The sequence below is a fragment of the Panthera onca genome, chromosome B4, assembly GCF_046562875.1.
Source record: "Panthera onca isolate mPanOnc1 chromosome B4, mPanOnc1 haplotype 2, whole genome shotgun sequence".
Taxonomy (NCBI): domain Eukaryota; kingdom Metazoa; phylum Chordata; class Mammalia; order Carnivora; family Felidae; genus Panthera; species Panthera onca.
Genome location: NC_138345.1, coordinates 74,217,657 through 74,237,947, shown reverse-complemented (window position 1 = coordinate 74,237,947; position 20,291 = coordinate 74,217,657). Strand labels below are relative to the sequence as shown.

The following is a 20,291-nucleotide window of genomic DNA, read 5'->3' as shown; positions in this document are numbered from 1 at the left end:
CCAGAAATAGACGCTGTTTATGGTCCCTTCCTGCTCAAATGTACCATCCCTTCGTAACATATACCGAGCTTGGAAGAGACCATGCATGAGGCAACAGGCTGGGACAAGCTCATCCAGTCACCAGAGGGAAAGGTGCCAGGCTGCCGACGCCCATCGTTATATAGTTCTGAGCCAGCCAGGTTCCTCCAGGCGGCAGGAGTAGCAGCCGCATCACCTCAGACCTGGCCCCAAGCCCTCAGCCTGGGAGAATATGAAGGGAAGCAGGTTCACCCCCTTCCTGTCTGTCCTGGCCTCTGGGGGGACAAGGCACTACCTCCCACTGGTGGCGCTGAAGCCATGCCTCTGGGCATCCTCGCCCCTGCTGGGATGGGCTGAGAGCCAAGCCGCTGGGCTCCCCCATGCCAAGAGGGGCCAGAAGGAGAGGGCCTCCAGCCCCTGAGACACAGATCTCCCCTCTACCCTCCAGGGCACAACTTGAGCTAAGGAGACCGTTTAACTAGAGACCCTCCACCACCGCCCTTCCTGCCTACCGCTCCCACGGCACCTCCCCCACTCCCCGCAAGATTCCCACCCTACAAGGAACCACCAGAGGCTGTCTGATACAAATGGCTGCTGTATTTCTGCTAAAGTGACGGTGACACAGATAAGGCAAAGAGCTGAAGGGCAGGACACATCAGGTGGGGAAAGGGTAGACCGTGCAACATGGCAGCCTAACATAAAAAAGATCTATGTAACAATAGCTCCTTCCCTCCCGAGTTAGGTGAGCCCTTGTGCCAGTGTATAGGCAGAAAAGCAGATGTTGTCCTTCAGAAAGGAGATTAAAAAAGACAAAAGCTCTAGGTGAAGGGCAGTGGGCAGGGGCAGGGTCGGTGGGGTGTCTCGTGGCTAGGGATAATGCACGTGAGAAGGGATGGAAATGTAGGGCTGGAGGTGCCCGGGCACGGAGCTGAGGGGTTCCTTCCAGCCCGCACCATGCTGCCCCCTTCCCCAAAGCCCTTCTGGGGGCAGGGCACCTTTCCCAGACACTTAGTCTGGCCTCATTAAGGGAATCCTGCTTGGGGAGGGCGGTATGTGTAAAAGAGAGGGCTTGGGTATGGTGAAGATGACTGGTTCTAGCACACTCATGGGAGACTGGCTCTGGGGCGATGAGGGACACTAAACTCTCAGGTCCCCAGGCCTTGGGAAAAGAGAGTCAAGTATTGTCATCCCTGGGATTGAGGAGTTAAGCTACCTGACTCTCAAGGACAACAGGATGGGGTGTTGGGGCTGGGGCCTGAGAGGCCTCTACTAGAGATCCCTTACTTGGCCTGACCTCCCAGGTTCCCAGCCTGGCCTGAGGGAGAGTGCCCCCAGGCATAGGTCGTGGCTCACTGCCCTACCCCTTGACTCATTGCCCTGGCCCTCCTTGCGAAGATTCCTCACTGAGCGCTAAGAAAATAGATCCATTTGAAAAGGTCTAAAGCTGCCCTCCAGCCAGGCTGAGGAGGAGCAACTTGGCAGGAAGGACCCCTTTCCGCTGCACCCGGATCTCCCCCACAACGGGAGCAGGACAGCTTCCGGGGAGACCGCAGTCCTCTTGCTGTGTATCTTCTGCCACAGATCTAGGGTTTCCAGGGGGGTGTGGCAGGCCTGTCTGGTGTCTCAGAGGCTGAGTCCAGGTCCTGAGGACCTCCGGGGTCCAGAAACCTCACCCCTCGGGTCAGAAGTCGCTGAGGATGCTGATGTCGGCGAAGTCAGCCCGGTAGCGGTGGGCATAAAGGCTGAGCAGGAAGGCCCACTTGAAGGAGATGAAGCTCCAGACGCAGGAGAGGTAGTAGCTGTTGGGGTCTGTGAGGCCTGCAGGGGACAGGAACCCAACCGCGACTTGAGAGGGTCTTGCCCTGGACCCCAGCCACCATGCCGCCAGCCCGGGGCCACCCCTCCCCACAAACTCCAGTAGAGATGGAGTGTGATACCTGTTTTAAAGTATTCAGGGTTTGCAGGCAGGAGGCAGTGGGGATGAGGGAAGGTTAGGACTGGCCAAACAGGTCTGTGTCCTGTACTGGGCCTTCCTGCATTTACCCTGCACCGCTTCCAACCTGCTTGAGCATGAGACTCCTTAGGGACAGGAAGGGCCTTTGCCTGCTTGCTGGTCGCAGCCACCAGGGGGCGCTCCCATCCCAGAGCTGGGCGGAAGGACTGACCCGTTCTGCTAATAACACCCGTCACTGCGGACCTCCAGCGCGCACACCCCCGCTCAATGCTTCGCACGCAGTTCACTGAACCCTGCCACCCCTAGGGGTGGGTACTCATTCCCCTCCTTAATTAACACTGAGAAAACCCAGGCACCGGGAGGTTAAGTGATCTGCCCGAGTCCCTTGGACACAAACTTTGGAACCAGGACCAGAATCCCGGGTCTGCTCCTAAGCCCCCACCCTCCCTCCCAGTGGCCCTCCCATGACCCGCCCTCACTCTGGTGTTGGGTGACAGCCAGCACCAGGAAGGTGCAGAGGGTGGCGATGGAGACTGCCGAGAAGAGGACGCCCACGAAGAAGAAGCCACGCAGCCCTTTGAGCCAGGTCCTCCAGTAATCCTGCATGTACATCACGTGTGTCACCAGCACCCACAGCGCCAGCACACCTGCGGGGGACAGACTCGTCAGCCCAGGGAGGGATACACCGTTCCTCGCCCTGCGCCCCCCCCCCCCCCCCAGGCCTTCAGCCCGGGGACCCCGGGGACCCCAGGGCCCTTTCTGTCCCAGAGGCCAGAGCTGTTTACATAATACTACTAAGATAATGTTGGCCTTTCACTGCCTCATGACTGCGGAGTGGAGTGTTCTGGAGGCTCCAAGGCCCCTGGCCAGGACTTGAATGCAAAAGCAGATTAAGAGACTCTAGGTGCCTTCTGTTAAGCCAGATGTTGAAGTGATGTGCAAAAATAGGGAACCATGCCATTCTTCTCCCTAATTTTTTTGTTTTGAAAAACATGAATATTTCTTACACAAAAATGTTATTTGTGGTGACGCAAGGTTATTTTTAATATTGCTTCAAAGTGCTTGAAAATGTTCTGGGTCTTAATTTCTAGTATGGTGCGTATGGATAGACAGAACCCACGTACACAAAATGTCCTCGGGGCTTCCCTACTTTTCAAGGGTGTGAAGAGGTCCTGACATCAGCAGGTTTGGGAATCAATGCAGTCCAGCCTGTTTTCTGAGGACCTGTGACTCCCTACCCTGAGGGCCACTGAGGGGGTAAGTGGCCCTCTCACCCTGATGCTCCTGCTCTACCTGGCCCTCAGAGGCCAAAACCCAGATACCTCGAGCCCTGTGGCTGACCTCTTGGCCCTTTCGCAACTCCCTGGACTGGTCTTGCAGAGTGAGGAAGCCTGGCAGGGAGACCCCCCAATGCCACCCAGCACCCAAGTGGCCTTCTTGCTCTTGGCTAGACCCGACCTCACTCCCTCTAGTTTGCTGAGAGGACAGGCCAGACACCCCAGCCTTTCCTGGGCCTGCCCTCAGGGCAAACTAAGATGCCAGCTGCCACTCAGCCACTACAATGAGTGCCCTCTGTGCCGGGCCGTGCCTGCCGGTGCAGCCCCATGAGTGGAACAAATACCAATGCCATTGGCAAGGGTCTGGAGCAGGGCCACGGGGTCCCAGCAAGGAAGGAATGAGGAACACGGCAGAGCCAGCTGTAAGCTCTCTACCTGGGTGTGGGCTACACGGGCTGCTGGATCCTAGGAGTCAGGAGACCTTTCAAAAAGACAGTCACACACACTACATGCAGAGTAGCATATGTGCATAGGAAGGGTGGGCATCTGGTTGGGGAAAGTGGTTATCTTGGGCAAGGGAGAGAAGGAAGGGAAGTTGACAGGAGATTGGGGGTGGGAGAGTGCTTCAACTGAATCAGTGGTATTTTCTTAGGCCGGGTGCTAAGTAGAAGGGAGTTCATTAAATCATCTATCCTTTTTTACATGCCCAAGATTTTTCATGTATATATATTTTTAAGTTAGGAGGGAAAAAGAGGCTGGCAGGGGGGAGCATCATCACAGAACTATGCTCTGGTTATCAGCTCAGAAGCTGTCACAATTCAGGCAGCCTGGCAAGGGACAGCAAACCACGAGACTGGAAGCCAGGAAGCCTGGGGCCTGGCACCGCTGTGCTGCTCATGACCTCTCAGAGCCTTGTGTTTCCACATCTAGAAATGGGTGAACCCAGAGGTCCTGCCAGCGCGGAAACTCAGCGACCCCAGGCTTCCAGCCTAGAGAGGGCTCTGCCCTGCCAGCCCCGCCCCCAGCCTCCCCTCCCACCCTGTCTGACCTGCACTCTCCCAGCTCCGCTCCTCCCCACCCCAACCTTCTGCAGGGGTCTGGGGCCTGGACCGTGGGCGCCTCCAGCCCTGAGATCAGGGCGAGCGGGAACAAGTGTCTATCCATCCCCGCCTAGACAGCAAGCTGGAGCAGGCCAGAGGTGGCTCATGGCTTCGGCTTACATCTTATGCGATCTGGAGCAGGGCATCTGGCCACCCTTCCCAGAAGCATCTCCCAGACCTCTCACAGGCATCCTAAGTTCATCTGGGGATGCCACTGGGTTCTAAAGGGCCCTAGGAAGAAGGCATATTGTCACTGAGCGCATCCAAGGAACAGTCTAATGGGCTTCTGCATGGGGCCGCTCTGCTTACCCTCTTCCTCAGTCCTCCATGGAGGGGCCTGAATAGAGAAGCTCTAAGATCTGTTAGCACTCAAGGATTCTGGAGCCGGCTCAGGAGAAAAATAAGGAGGTCAGAGTTATTCCTCTGTGACTCAGCAATTTCTGGGTTAGGAAATGCTGAAATAGGGGACTGTGGAAATGCCATCTCTTAGTCCACTGGCCATGCTGCAGCAGGGCCCCCAGAACTCCCCCTCCCCCATGTACCAAAAAGTGCTAGGAAAAGGAAGATGGTCATTTTGGGTGTTCCACGTACTTGTTCTTTGTTAATAAGCAGGCACAATACCCACTTCTCACTTCCCCTGCACACAGGCCTTGACTCCAGATAAACACAAGCCACTTCTGGAAGCAGGCCCCCACCACTGCCCTTGGAACAGGGGCCTCTCCCAAGGTGGTCAGGAGCCTCCACTGGTCCCCTCCCACACCTCAGGCAGGAAGCAATTGTCCCCCAGGTCTGCTCTCTTCCCCAGGATGCTCTGGATTCCAGGAAGCCTGGTCTGTCCAATTCAGGGCAGAATGGACAGTTGCCCCTGCCTGCATGCCCACCCCAGACCTCACCCCTCACTCCTCACCCCACCTGCTTCAATGAGTGGAGCCCCTGCTCCACTTGGGGCTCACGGCTAACAGGATAAGGGCAAGGAAGGAGCAGAGGTGGTCAGTGAGAGTATCACCAGTGGCTGGGTTGGTGAGGAGCCAGGAGGAGGCCAGGGGAGCCCACAGAGAAATTCAGGCAACTGGGAGTGCAGGCCAAGGCTCCGCTCTGTTCTTGCACCCCTGCCTTCCACCCCTGCCCTAGGGGAAAGCGAGGCCCCGGGCCCCAGTGCTCCTCTCCCTCTCAGCTCATGTGGGCCATTTAGATTCCTTGAGCAACTTTTCTGTTCTTTTTATCTTTCCTCGGTCTACCAGACCTGGGACAAGAGTCTGTGTTTCCCCGGGATTCCCACAGCAAAACCATTTCCTCCGCAAATGCCTTTCCTCCAAGCCGCTTCTTCCCAGACACCCATCAAGGTGGACGAGGGTGGGTCTCCACCCATGCAGGGGAGAAGGAGCGTGCTGGGGCTGCCCTCTGGTGACTCAGCAGTTTCTGTGCTGGAAAATGCCAAGTCAGAAGTGGGGTGCTCACAAGTCAGTAAATCTGCTGATGCTTCACCCCCAAAAGAGGAAGGAGGCTGGCTGCAGTCTGTCAGAACCCACTCAGGGTGGAGAGGGCAGGGGAGGGGGGCCATGACATGGCGACCCCTCCCCCCACCCGCTGCACCACCACCCGGCAGCCTGGCTCTTCTGTTGCCACCTCCTGCTCTCTGGAAGGCCAGACTGTCGGGGAGGCGCAGGCACCCTGCTCCAGCTGCTAGCTGGCCTAGCACCTCTCCCGGCAGGCCACACCACAGCCGGCCTGCCTCAGAGGCCAAGGGAAGCCTTCCCAGAGGGAGAGAGGGCAGAATTTGGGTCAGAGGGAAACCCCACACTCCCTGGAGCCCAAGCCACAGGACCTTTTCCACAGCCTTCCAAGAGGCAGCTGCGAAATGAACACTGCAGAGACAGAGAGAAAGAGAGTGCTACACTAGCATTTCCAACCTGGAGGGGGGCCTCCAAGATCACCTCTTTCAGTGATACCTCCTCCCACAGGGAGAAGCTGAGGCCCAGGAGGCATCAATGCGCCCAAGGTCGCATGGCTAGGCGGGGCTCGGCCCCCCTGGGCCAGACTCTAACACACTAGCTCTGACCCCCTTCCTCCTCAGCCCCAAGCAGCCCCTTCATCTCAGGTCTCAGTGCAGCCACAGGGCCTGGCCTGAAGACACCCCTTCCCAACGGGAAAGAAAGCAGCAGGGCCAACAGGAACAACACAAAACTTCACGAAGAGAACCTTCGGGAACAAAGTAGCGGGGGGACAGGGGGCGCAGAGGGGGAGCCAGGGGTCTGTAGATAACTGAGCAATGATGGGCTGGCTGCCTCCAGGGAGGACAGAAACCCACAGGTGGGGGGGGGGGCGCATCTAGGTAGACATGAGAGCATCCCAGCCAGGGTACCCTGTGCCCTGCCTTGGTGCCCCCCAAAGGGCTCTGTTTGGCATTGCTTAGGCTGTGGTTATGTATGCTCCTCTTTTAAGGCAGAAATCCCACCTCCCCTTCCTTCTCTACCAGGGATGGCACTCAGTAAGCTTGGTGGCAATGAGTAAATACAGTTACTTTCAGTATATTTAGGACTCTTTGGGGCAGAGGATTTTAAGAACGGAATCAGGTCACCACATGTAAAAGTAATATCCTTATGTGCATTCTTTCCCAAAGTTCTTTTCCCACACATATTATTTCATGTAGCTGTGTAACCCTGGGCCAGCTATTTATTTAAGCTTCAGTTTAAGCCTTATCTGTAAAATGGGCACAATAATAATGCCTACATAGGGTTAATGTAAAGATTAAATAAGATGATAGAAACAGGTTGCTCTACACAGTGCCTGACACACAGAAAGTATTAGAAAGCAATGCTGGCAAGTAGAAATAACATGTTTTGTCTTCACGCCAGTTGTACGACACAGAGAGGTTAGTTGCGTGCCCAAAGGTGCACAGCGAAGACAGCGCATTGGTGAGGACCCTGCCTCCACCAGCACCCTGACGTTCTCACTCTAGCGCTCGCCTCCCCTCTCCTCTTTAAAGCACAGAAAAGGCAGCCAGCGCGGGGTTCAGCAGACCTTGCCAGAGGAGCCACAGCCAAGGGGCGGCAAAGACACGCCGACGTGCTGGGAAGAAAATGTCCAGTTTCCATCAGATCCCTAGCGCGGTCCCCCACCCCCACCCCCCGGGTCTCCGCTGAGGGCTCTATTTGGGGGTGGGGTCCGCACTGGCTGGAGGAGAGGGGCTTCCCCAGGAACCCCCAGACCTCCTTTCCACTTACTCCTCCTCTGCCTCACCCGGCCGCCTGGCAAGGGGCGCTTGAGGAGCGGAGATCCCCCGGCACAGGCGTGTGTGTGTGTGGCTGGGGGGCCGCCTGGAGGGTGGCGGGGGAAGCCGGCGCTCGGGGAGGACGCTGTCACCCGGCAGCCCCGCCGGCGGCGCGGCAGGTTCGTGCAAACGGCGGAGGCGGGCCGAGGCGGGCCGGGGCGGGCTCGGGCGGGCATCGGCTCCCGCCGGCGCCCGGGCCCGCGCGGGGCCTGCGCTGCCCACGGACGGTTTTGGGTAAACAGCTCCCCGCCCCGGTCCCCGGGGCAGCGCGGCCCGCCGGGAGCCTCCGGGAGCAGCTGACAGCGCCTCCCGCAGCCGCGCGCCCGCAGCCGGGACCCGGAGCCCCCCTTCCCCCCCCCGCCGCCGCCGCCGCCGCCGCCGCGCGCCCCGGGGTACCTGCGAGCCCCCCCATGGCCGCGGTCCCCGGCTGTCTGTACACCACAGTCCAGACGAGGAAGATGGAGAAGCCGGCCGCGGAGCTGAGGCCGGAGTAGGCGGCGCGGAGGCCGAGCTGCAGGCGGGACGGGGCCATGGGGGCCGCGGTCGCCGGGCGGGGAGGGCGAGCGCCGCGACAGTCACAGGTGCAGGGCCGGGGCCGGGGCGGCGAGCCGCGCGAGCCGGGAGCCGGGAGCCGGGAGCCGCCGGCCGCCCCGCGCTCCGCCCCCGGCCCGCCCCCCGCGCCGCCGGCACAGCGCCCTCCCCGGCCGGAGGCCGCCGGCGCCCGGAACCTCACCGCGCGGGGCCGGAGCTCCGCCAAGCGAGGCCGTTGGGCCTCCGGGCTGGTTTGGGGGGCGCCTGGTAACAAGGCGGGTGCCAGGGCCCGTCCGCGGACTCGATTTTTGGGCCTGGGCGGGGCCCGGAAACACGTGTACACAAGCCGGCGGCGGTGACTGCTTTAACATGTTTATCTCAGTATAAAAGTCTCGTTTAAAATTCCCTGTCAATTTCTCTTTAAAAATTAAGATATAAAAATTGGGAAATAGGAACGTGCACAGTGGATAGGATTCCTTCCACCCTGCCCCGAGCTACCAGATTCCCTCCCCCGGACTTTTTTACGCGCACCTCAGAGGATACTTCACCGTGAAGTATGAGAACGCCAGCGCTGTGACCGTCACCTTGTAACCTCAAACACCTCGCTCACCCTGACAGCTTCCCCTTCCTTTCATCTCCACGAGCCTCATCCCCGCCCCCACCCCAAATCCCTACCAAACGTCATCTCCACTCTCAGAATCTATAGCAGGAGTATATTGAACTACCACCGTGACCCCAACTTCCTACTGGGAGCTGGGAGGGAACATCAAACAGAACCCAGAGCCCTCAAACACATACATCTAGGTGGGGAGGGCCATCACATACCTGCGCAAAAGAAGTCGCCTGTATATCTCTATTAGTTTCCTTTTGCTGCTCTAACAAATCGCCACGAATGTAATGGCCTCAAGCAACAAACATTTATTATTGCATGGTTCTGTAGGTCAGGAGTCTAAAAATGGATCTCACTGGGCTAACATCAAGGAGATGGCAGGGGAGAATCTGTTTCCTTGCCTTTTCCAGCTTCTAGAACCACCCACATTCCTTGACTCAGGGTTCTCTTCCTTTATCTTCAAAGCTAACAGTCACATTACCCTGACCTCTGCCTGTGTTGTCACGTCTTCTCTCTTGCTGACTCTGCTGCCTCCCTCTTCCCTTGTAAGGACACTTGTGATTAAGAACCTGGGTAATCCAAGCTGGTTTTTCCATCTTAGGATCCTTTAATTTAATCACACCAGCAAAATCTCTTTTGCCATGTGAAGTAACATATTCACAAATTCTGGAGACTGGGGCATGAACATGTCAGGGAGGCAATTATTCTGCCCACCACACCCTTCCAGAAGGTAAACTCCGTGAGCCAGGGACCTTCTCACTTCCCCTCCCATGAACACCTCCAAGAGTGCCTGGCACATAGTAGCCCCTTAGTGAACATTGTTGAATATAGATGAATGCGGTGGATGAGGGAAGCATTAAGTAACGGTAAATGTGAGGGGCACCTGGGTGGCTCAGCCGGTTAAGCATCGGACTCTAGATTTTGGCTCAGGTCATGATCAGGTCGTCACATAGAACCCCACATGGGGCTCCTCGCTGAGCGTGGAGCCTGCGTGGGATTCTCCTTCTCTCTCTCCCTCTGCCCCTCCCTCCCCACGCAAACGTTCAACCTCTCTCTCTCTCCAAAACAAACAACAGCAACAACTTAAAAAATAAATAATGATAAAGGTGATCATCACAAGGAGTCCAGGCAGGGCATGATTAATTGCCCAAGAAGTGATATAAACCATGGAAACCACGTTTGCCTTACTTCAGAATAGTCTGGGGAGCTTCTTAAAAAAAAAAAAAAAAAAAAAGACCCTCCATCCATGGCTTGGAAGGCATATTTTTATTTTATTTTTTTAACGTTTATTTATTTTTGAGACAGAGAGAGACAGAGCATGAATGGGGGAGGGGCAGAGAGAGAGGGAGACACAGAATCGGAAGCAGGATCCAGGCTCTGAGCCATCAGCTCAGAGCCCGACGCAGGGCTCGAACCTGCGGACCGCGAGATCGTGACCTGACCCGAAGTTGGACGCTCCACCGACTGAGCCACCCAGGCACCCCATTGGAAGGCATACTTTTTAATGAGAAGTAATTTTCATGTGGTAAGCTCAGCACCCAACCCTTCTTGGGGAGCCAGTGATGGAGTCAGAGGAGGGAGCAAGCCCCGTGGTCCAGGGTGCGCTGCCATAGGTGGCTTCAGAGCTGGCTTACCGGGATAACACTCCAGGCAGAGGGAACAGCATGTCTGCAGCCCAGAGGGGAGAAATAACATGGCAGATTCAGATTCAGGAAACTAGAAATAGTTTGCGGTCAGTGGATGGAGTGGTGGGTTTTGAAGTCAGAAAGGTTCTGAACATAAAGGACCTTTGCACTCTGCTCGGGAGGCTGTCCTCCTCCTCGGGGGAGGGAGGTAAGAATTCTGTGTTCTAGAAATGTGCCCAGAAACTAGCATGAGGATGAACTGCCTGTGAAAAGACTAGGAGGAGAGAGCTCATCTGGACAAGTCCTTCACCTGTCCTGTGCCTTAATGACCTCATCTGTAAAGTGGGGACAGCCGTGATATCTACTTTGAGTTTTGTGATGAGGGGCCGGTGCTTAGAAGAGTGCCTGTCACTTAGTAGATGCTCAATTAAATGTCAGCAAGTATGATTAACAGTAGCGGTATGGCTGCCAGGGCAAGAGATGAGGGGAGTCTGAAAGGTGAGAGGCAATGAGAATGAAAAAGAAGTAACTGACTTGGGGCGCCTGGGTGGCTCAGTCGTTTAAGCATCCGACTCCTGATTTCGGCTGAGCTCATGATTTCGCGGTTCATGGGTTGGAGCCCCGTGTAGGGCCCCACACTGCTTGGGATTCTCCCTCTCTCTGCCCTTCTCCTGCGCGTGCTCTCTCTCTCAAAATAAATAAATTAAATTAAATTAAAAAGAAGGAACTGATGTCACGGCTATTGAAGCTATTTGAACTTTAAAGGTCGTATAGGAATTAATTAGCGGGGCAGACAGAAAGGAGGAGACCACAAATGTTATGAGTAGACACGGTGGGAGTATTGCAGAGCAGTGAGCAAACGTGTCATGCTGCAGTATGAGACTGTACAAGAAATGAAGGAGAAATAATGATCTAACCATAGCTGGCCCAGGTCGTACAAAATGGTTAAGAGCAGGCTGAAACTTCTTGATTGTAGAGGCAATGTGGTACCGTCGGAAGATCTTACACTCAGATGGGGTCACCACTCACTGCGTGACCCTAAGCAGGTTCCCATAACTCAACTGAACTTTTTGCCAAGAACAGGCCCTATGTCTACACTCTCCAAAATATTTGCTACTACATATACGCAGCTACTGAGTATTTGATACGCGGCTAGCGTGACCGAGGAGCTGGATTTTTCATTGTTTTCCATTTTAATTTAAATAGCCACGCATGGGGGCGCCTGGGTGGCGCAGTCGGTTAAGCGTCCGACTTCAGCTCAGGTCACAATCTCACGGTCTGTGAGTTCGAGCCCCGCGTCGGGCTCTGGGCTGATGGCTCAGAGCCCGGAGCCTGCTTCTGATTCTGTGTCTCCCTCTCTCTCTGCCCCTCCCCCATTCATGCTCTGTCTCTCTCTGTCTCAAAAATAAATGAACGTTAAAAAAAAAAATTTAAATAGCCACGCATGGCTAGTGCCTACTGTGTTAGACGGCACAGAGGCTTCTCAGGACCTCTGTCTGTATAATGGGAATGATGATGATACTTCATAGGCTTGTTATAACAACTGAGATATGTCGAGACACCGCAGTTAAAGTACTTGACATGGTAGCTCAACGAGTTATTGTCACCGCTTTTAAAATTGTTGTTATTGGGGCGCCTGGGCGGCTCTGTCGGTTAAGCGGCCGACTTCGGCTCGGGTCGTGATCTCTCGGTCCGTGAGTTCGAGCCCCGCATCAGGCTCTGTGCTGACAGCTCAGAGCCTGGAGCCTGTTTCGGATTCTGTGTCTCCCTCTCTCTGACCCTCCCCTGTTCATGCTCTGTCTCTCCGTGTCTCAAAAATAAATAAAACATTTAAAAAAAATTTTTAAAAATTGTTGTTATTGTCATCATTGAACAGACGTAGCATGACACAAGCCAGGCCTTAGGAAGGTTATTTAGACTGTGATATCCAGGTTAGATTTGACGGGAGAAGAAAATCGTAGCAGAGAAAGCATTCATGAGGCTATTTCGGTGGTCAGGTGTGGCATCATTAAGATCTTACCTGGAGAAAGGCCATGAGAATGGGAACGAATGGAAGGATTCTGTTCTGTTCTGTTCTGCAAAGTACATGAGTGTGCCCCACACCTACACGTCTTCCTACGTCAGCTTCTTTTCCAAGGTACTTTCAGAGAGCACATGCCCATCCCAACCCGAGACAGACGGCACTGCCCGCTCCCCCAACAAGACAGATAGCCACTCTCCCTGCTCACTAATGCTCACCATTAAGGGCTCTTCTTCTGGCACATTACCCATCATATTTGAACTTGGAACACTTCCCAGTGTCCTTGCCGTTAAATTGATGCCATGGGATTGAGTTCTGAACAACGGAATCAAAGTGGAAGCAACGTGTACCGTTTCCAGGCTGGACCCATGAATATCTTCCATGGGCCCTCAGTTCCCTATTTCCGTTCTTTGATGGTTTGAGGGACCGCATGTTGAAGATGGCAGCACCACATGATGGCAAGAGCCTGGGATCCCTGAATGAATGAATGAATGAATGAATGAATGAATGAAACAAAACCACTCATTCTGTCCTCGTGCAACTGTAATGGGAGTGAAAACTACACCTTTGTTGTGCTAAACCATGGAGATTTGCAGGTTGTTTGTTACAGCTCACCTTGCTAAGCTAGTACACTCATCTCATTTCAGGTCATGTAAACATATCCCATTTGCATAACCTGTCTGGACTATCAGTCTCTCAGGAGTCACTTTAAATTGGGTCCCACCAATACTAAGACAGACTCTAAATCCCACCTGCAGGCATCTTGCCTCCTAAGACATTTCTTCCTCACTCCCCCAAAGCAGACACATTCCAGACATATATCTCCCCGCCCACTGTCCCACGTCAAGGATAACACCACCGAGCTGTATTCCAGTTGACCGAGTTTATTGGACTTGTCAGGGCTCCCTCCTCCCTCTCCCGGACAGAGGGACCTCTCCTGCCCTCTGGGGCATGTCCCTGTTTACTATGGCTCTAGCCCCAAACCCCAGCATCATTTCTGAGTCCTCTCTTTCCTTCACCCCCACATCCAATTCATTAGCAAGGACAGTCGGGTCTGCCCTGTCCTTCTTCTCCTTCTCCCGGTCACCACCCTAGTCCAGCTGCCATCATCACCACCTGCCCACTTGTAACGGCCTCCTAACCGGTCTTCCTGTGCCCGTCCTTTCCCTCCAGTCCATTCTCCAGCCAGCAGCTGGTATGATCTTTTAAAACTAACAACTGGAACATGGTACTCCCCTGCTTAATCCTTCTGTCGGCTTCCCATCTCTCTTGGGGTAAACAGGTCAGGGCCTTGCCAGCCCCCACTAATCTGACTGCTCATTCCAATCCCGGCACACAGGCCTTCTTTCGGTTTCTCGCATGTGCCAAGCTTGTTCCTGCCGTGGGGTTTTTGGATATCTCTTCTCCGAGTGCCCATAAGATTGATGTCTCATCATCATTCGTCAGCTCAGACTCTACTTCCGCAAAGAGACAATGCAGTCCCCCGTGTCTCAAGTACAATCCGCCACCTGATTTTATGTCTTTCATGGCATCTATCACTATGTGAAATTGTGTGTGGTTTCCCTTTGACCCCTACTTCTGGAGCCACCGGAATATAACCTCCAGGAGGGCGGGGGCTTTATTTGTTAGGGACCACCTCCTCTTGGTTTGGGCCAGTCCTCTGGCCCAGGACTGTCCTGGTTTTACCACTAAAAGTTCCACATCCCAGGAAATCCCTTAGTGTAGGGCAAACAGTGATCGGCACGCTATTGCCTGCCTTCATTACTTCCATATTCCCAGTGCCTAGTCTAACGCCGGGTGCATGGGGAGGAACTCGATAAAGATTTGTGCAATGAATATAAGAACGGCCGGCTGTCCATTAAGAATTCTTCGATCCTAATGGCTCCTGGGCTGGCTCAGTTGGTAGAGCATCTGACTCTTGATCCCAAGAATTCTTCGATCCTAGCTCTAGGGGGCAGTCTCCTCCAACCTTGTGTCCTGAGACCCAGAGTTACAAGGTTGAGCTAAAAATCTCCTGTGCTTGAATTTAGGTAGTGAGTTCCACAAGATTCTCCCCAGACATCGCATGGCCCCCTTGCCCACCCCCAGCTTTTGTGGAGTTCAAGGCTGAGAACCCTGAGTAAGATCCCCACCACACTCCATTCCCACCTCCTGTAGCTTTGTCTTTCTCCTAAGGCCAGGCTCATTGACCAGAGTGGAAAAGACTGTTCTAGAGAGGAGGAGCAGGTGACCTACCGAATGGGGCTCACTGTCTGGCCCCATCATGAGCATCCCAGCCGTCCAGACTGCAGGAAGACATTCTGAGTTGTGGGCTCACCAGGGGTCACCTTGCAAATCTCACTGCTTGTACTCCTCCCTGGGGCTGGGGCTGACTTCTGCCCCTGGAAGTGGATGTCTTTGCTTCTTAGAGTGAGAGTGAAACTAATCAGAGTCTGACTTTTTGCGGAGACCCCACTTCCTCTGCCTGCCCACGGACAGCCTAGAAGTCCACACAGTGGGCAGGATGCTGAGTGAGAAGATGCTCAGCCCAAGCAGCAGGTGTCTGAGCTCAAGTGCTAAATTAGCATCAGAGGCTAAGCCAGAGGCAGAGGGGTGGGGAGAGGAGGAGTGTGTTTGCACCCGCAGTACTGCTTGGGAGGGCATCCTGGGGCCCAGGCCTGCTAGTTTCTCCTAGCGTGCTCTGATGACCTCGGTCTTTGGATCTGAGTCCCCGGTCACAGGTACCTGCTCCAACTCTCTTTCCCTTTCCCTGTGGGGTTGCTATTGTGTGAGGAGGGAGGGAGGGGTGAGGGAGGGAGGGTGTGCCTGAACTTCACCTCCATATAGACTTACTCCCAGAGCTGTGGGGAGTGAGGGAACAGTAGGGCTGAGGGCAGGAGAGGAGCGTGCTGACCTTTCCCCACAGGACAAAGCCTGGCACAGAGTTGTATACAGCTTGTCCTTTTGATTGGAGTTTGGTGATTGGGTTGATTGAGAAAGTCACCACAGAAGCCTAATCAATACATGTGGGTCCCACTCCAGTCCAGCTGCAAGGGCACTGGGTGAAGTAAAGGGACTAGAAATAAGGCTGTCACCTGCACTTGGTCCAGGGCACGGAGCCCAAGAATAGTGGCCTCAAGAGTGGCCACATTTGAGGGTGCTTCCTGGAAGAGGGAGGGGATGGACTAGAGATGGCCTGTGGCAGGGCAGGGCCAGGAATGGAGATTGGTCAAGAGCTGGATGGAAAGGTACCAGGAAGAAGACAGATGTGGGGGGAGCCACAAGGGAGGTAAAAAGGACCCACGCAGGAGACGGGGGTTGGGGGAGGTGGGGGATTCATTTACCTGCTGAACTCAAGAAACCTCTTCTGAGGAACTTCTGTGTTCAAGGCCCTGACTACAAAGGGTATGCTGGCCTGAACAAAGTAGAGCCAGTTCCTGCCCTTTGGGAGCTCACATTCTCTTGAAGGAGGGGTCACTAATAATAACTGGGAAGTGATTGAATTTGGGCTGTGGGGAGCATCCAGTGTGTGGCCCTGCCGGCCGTGGGGGCAGCTGGTTCCCAGGGCCCTGGAAGGCACCTGCCTTCAGCTAAGGCCTGAGGAGCAGGGGCCGGGGGAGAACAGAAGGCATCAGGGAGGATTAAATCAGGATTCAGGCCTCAAGAGGTCTCTGTGGAATGAGAAGAGAAATGCCAAGGGGGGCTCTGTGCCTGCCCCTGCATCGTGTTTAAGTCGAGTACGCTGACTCTCCATTTCTCTGGAGGTAAAGCCTCTCGAGGAGGGGGTGGCGCCAAGGCCAAGGTCAGGAAGGACTTCCTGAGGCCCAGGCCTGGGGTGGGAGGTCTGAGCAGCCGGTGCTGCCTCTCTGTCCTGCAGGCCATGACGGACACCAGGGGTAGAGGGAGCAACCTGTCTCTCTCTCTCAGTCACACCTGCAGATCTCCTCTCTCCTGTTTCCCTCTCTGGACCCCATCTTTGTAGCCTCCTCTGGGCTGTTACGTGTCCTCTCTGGAGGAAAGAAATGGGCAGTGCTTCTGACGTCAGATAGTTTTTGGACTTTTCAGCTTCTTCTCAGGCACCAGCCACTCCTGACTGGGATTTGGGGACAGGATTGGGGTCTGCTCTGACGCCAGGAAGGGGCTTCTCTCCATGGCCTGCGTGCCTGATTACCCACATCCCTGCCCATCCTTGGCCAGTGCTCTAGATCCAGAGAGAACTGGGCATTTCACAAGCAGCGACCAGGGCCCTCCTAGGAGCCCTCCTTTGGGCTCCTGCACCTGCTCCTGCTAGAACATTAAAAACACGAGGGCCAAGTGGGTACAGCCTCTGAGTCCTGAACGAAGGCCACGGGCCTAGGATGGGGTGGAAGACTGGAGCTGTGCAGGGCTCCAGTGTTGGGAAGAGGCAAGGGGGAGGGGGCAGTGCAGGTGGTCAGCCTCAGGGAAAGGCAGGGGCAAAGGCAGGTGTGGGCTGGAAGTTGGGACAGAGCTGCAGGAGTGAAGGAGAAGGAGAGGCACTCTGAGCCTGAGGGACAGTGGCTACAGCTGGAATGGAGCTGCCGCTTCTGAACACTGATCACTCAAGGTCAGATGCAGTGTCTTCTGGGTATTCGGAACACAGGCGTGCGCGTGCGCGCGCGCGCGCACACACACACACACACACACACACACAACCCTTGAGAAGCAGAAGCTGGCAGGGAGAAAGCGGCTACTAATTTATGCACATTCACAGAACAGCACATTTGCCTGCTGGGCAGGCCTGTTCCCTCCCACACAGCTCTAGACCTGTCCCTGCCTTCCCTCCTGTTCTCCCAGCCTCTCCTTACCCTCCGGCCACCACAGTCACCATCACGGGCCTGTTTTCTGTGATTGTTCCCTTGCCCCTGTCACACTTGACTGGTTTGAGCACCAGCCAGGAAAGTGTGGGGGTCCCTGTTCTTGTCTCCGTCAGCTCCCCACGGATCCCCAGCCCTATCCAGTCTTCCCTCCAGTTTGCCTACCTCCCCCACCTGGAGAAGGCAGGAGCCCAATGCTCTTTTCCTCCCACTCCACCCCTGTCAAAGTGGCCCATGATCGGCTGGCTGTGACCTGCTAGTCCTGGGAAGGTTTGGCTCTGTGCCCATTAGCATTCCGCCTCCCTGCCTCTGTCCCCCACCCCCAGGAATGGGCAGGAAAGGATGGGGGAGCTGAACTGGAACCGCCCTCAGGGGAAGGTGCCTGGGCATGTATTGAAGGACTTTAATCTTCCAGATTCCAGGAGGTAGAGCCCCCGTGAGGGTACTGGGCTCTCATTCCTCCCGCTTGTGGATCAACCACAGCCAAGGTAGAATCCCAGGGATGCTGAGGGAAGTGGAAGCAGGTCCGGGTACCCCAGCCCAGCTCTTCCATCGTCTGGTCTCCCCTTGTCTGCAGTCCCACCCGAGGCCTGTTAGTTAAATCTTCCTCTATCTTCCCACTGTCCATCCCACCAACTGACCTCAAATGACACAGGTGAGCCTGCCAGCAAAGTTTGCAGTCCAGGACAGCAGAAAAGGGTCAGTGACAGCAAAGCAGGAGGGAGATGGAACAAATTGCCCTGGAAGCTGGACCACCTGGAGCTGGAAAAGTAGCTCCTCTCCCTCCCCTGGCCTGGGGTGCAGGCCCTTGGTGGGCACCTGCTGGTCTCCCACAGTTCCTATTCATTTCATTGCCACCCCTAATCTTTCTTTTTTAAAGTTTATTTGTTTATTTTGAGAGAGAGAGAGAGAGAGAGAGAGAGGCCGTGAGCAGGGAAGGGGCAGAGAGAAAGAATCGCAAGCAGGCTCCGCACTGTCAGCACAGAGCCCAAGCCGATGCGGGACTCGATCCCGTGAACCATGAGATCACGACCTGAGCCAAAATCAAGAAGCAGATGTTTCACCTACTGAGCCACCCGGGTGCCGCCCCCCCCCCCCCCCCCCCCCACCACTGATCCTTACGTCAGGCATGGTGCTGGGCAGGGAGGCCTGACCACATAGGTGTGTGAAGGAGATAAAAGAAAATTCCGCTTGGCCCTGTGGTCCTGCAGTCCCCGGTCCGCCCAGTTGCAGATTTCCAGTTTTGAGCTGTATCTCTGGCACTCACGGTAAATGTCGCTGTGGAGTGAACCGAGGATTCCTGCGGCATCGCACGGGAAAGAGTGAGGAAGGCGAGGCTGAGAGTAGGGATGGGAGGCGGTACAAGACTGTGTGGAGCGTGAGCCCTGCAATCCTGCTGCCCAAGTCTGGCTCTACCAGACTCCATTGTGGGGCTGTGGGCAGGTTACTTCTCCTCTCTGTGCCTCGCAGTGTCTTCCCTTGTGAGCAGAGAGTGTTCTGAGGCTTAAAAGGTAAAGTCTGCAAAGTGACGTAGCACCGGCACACGGTAAGCGCCAGGAGAGGCCACCACCGTCCCACTGCAGTGGCAGCAGGGCTGGGGCATAAGGGATGAATGTAACAGATTATGCGTTGGTCGAATCAAACAGACCTGCTGGCTGATTTGATGTGGGAGAAGGAGAGACAGAGGAATCCAGTTCCTGGCTCAGGCAGTCGTGGGGCTCCTGGAGCAGGCAGCTGGGAGACGCAGGGCAGGAGGGGGGAGTTCAGACATGCCTACCTAGAGGCACGAGGGAAGATCCGGGAAGCTGTGGGTTCACAGCTCAGCAAAGAGGCCTGGGTGGGAGGAATGCAGCCAAGTCAAAGCCAGGGGCCCGGAAGCTCTCCTTACCCATTTACTCTCCCTGATTATTGTCTGGGAGCCTCTGCACTCCTCTGAAGGGAACAGGGCAGGGTTAGGAGAGGTTCTGCCCTGGCAGAGAGCTCATTGTCTGGATAGACCAGCTTCCTCATCTGTCAAATGGGATAACAATCATACCTATCTCACAGGATTGTTGTCATGCTTAAGAAAGTAAATGTATATAAACTATTAGGAAGAGGGACAGATGCATGTTAGCAATTGTTATTATTTGTCTGTCCTAACACTCTTCCAGGCATGGAGGAGGTGTCTCATGATGTCAGGGGAGGGTGAACGTTGTACCAGGGCCTGGCATGACTGTGCCCAAGATGTTCACTATCTGTCTTGGGATGTCTTACTCAGACACATTCCCCTAGTCCCCTGTCCCCTGCAGGCCTCAGCCTTATTTAAATATCTGCTGAGTGGTCATTTTACTAGCCAGCCCTCACCTGGGAATCCTGAGAAGGAAAAACCTGGCCCCATCACCTGCCTTGGTGGAAGGCAGGAGGCTTTGCCTGCCAGCAATAAGAATGAGACAAATGGAAGGTCTGGTTCCTGTGCCCGCCCTGGCCACCAGTGAACAGGCAATCACCCCAGCCATGTTCTCAGTCTCCCAGGAGAGGGGGAAATGGGGAAGAGATGTAAAAAAGAGAAAGGTAAGGAGAGAGTAGTGTTGAGAGAGAACATGGATCGGGGGAGGGGGTAGGTTTGAGACACTTCATTTTCACTCATTTGAATGACTTTTTTTGGAGACTTGCAACCCCCACCCCCCACTTCTACACACATGCTCCATTTCCCTGTCCATAGCTCCCTCTTTTAGGAGAATGAATACAATGTATGCACAGTGCAATATAGCACGAGGGGGGCGGGTTAGTGGAGCCTGGCAACCTGGGTTCAAGCCCCAGTTCATCATTTGCTAGCTGTGTGACCTTGGCAAGTCACTTAATACCTGAGCCTCAGCTGCCCCGCGCATATAAAGTGGGAATAACGCTAGCGCTACTTTCTAGGGTACTGGCAGAGATTAAATACATGAAGCCCCTGGAACAGTGCCAGGCACTTACAGTCTATTGCGGCCTGCAGGTACGCAGATGTCCCGCTCCATTTCCCAGTTCCTTTTCCACCTGCCCAAGCAAGGGCAAGTATAAAGAAGAAATGGGGGATCCCTTTCTGACCCCAC

The 20,291-nt window shown here is 55.0% G+C and overlaps 1 protein-coding gene across 1 annotated transcript; it reads right to left on the bottom strand.

The window, feature by feature from the left end:
* Positions 1–595: 595 nt before the first annotated feature.
* On the bottom strand, positions 596–8,372 carry SLC48A1 (solute carrier family 48 member 1). The gene is made up of 3 exons (XM_060657840.3): positions 8,017–8,372; positions 2,452–2,619; positions 596–1,836 (listed from the first exon to the last, which is right to left on the bottom strand). Exons 1-3 carry the CDS (start codon positions 8,150–8,152, stop codon positions 1,700–1,702), a joined length of 441 nt encoding a protein of 146 aa, XP_060513823.1. The 5' UTR covers positions 8,153–8,372; the 3' UTR covers positions 596–1,699.
* Between the last annotated feature and the right edge of the window lie 11,919 nt (positions 8,373–20,291).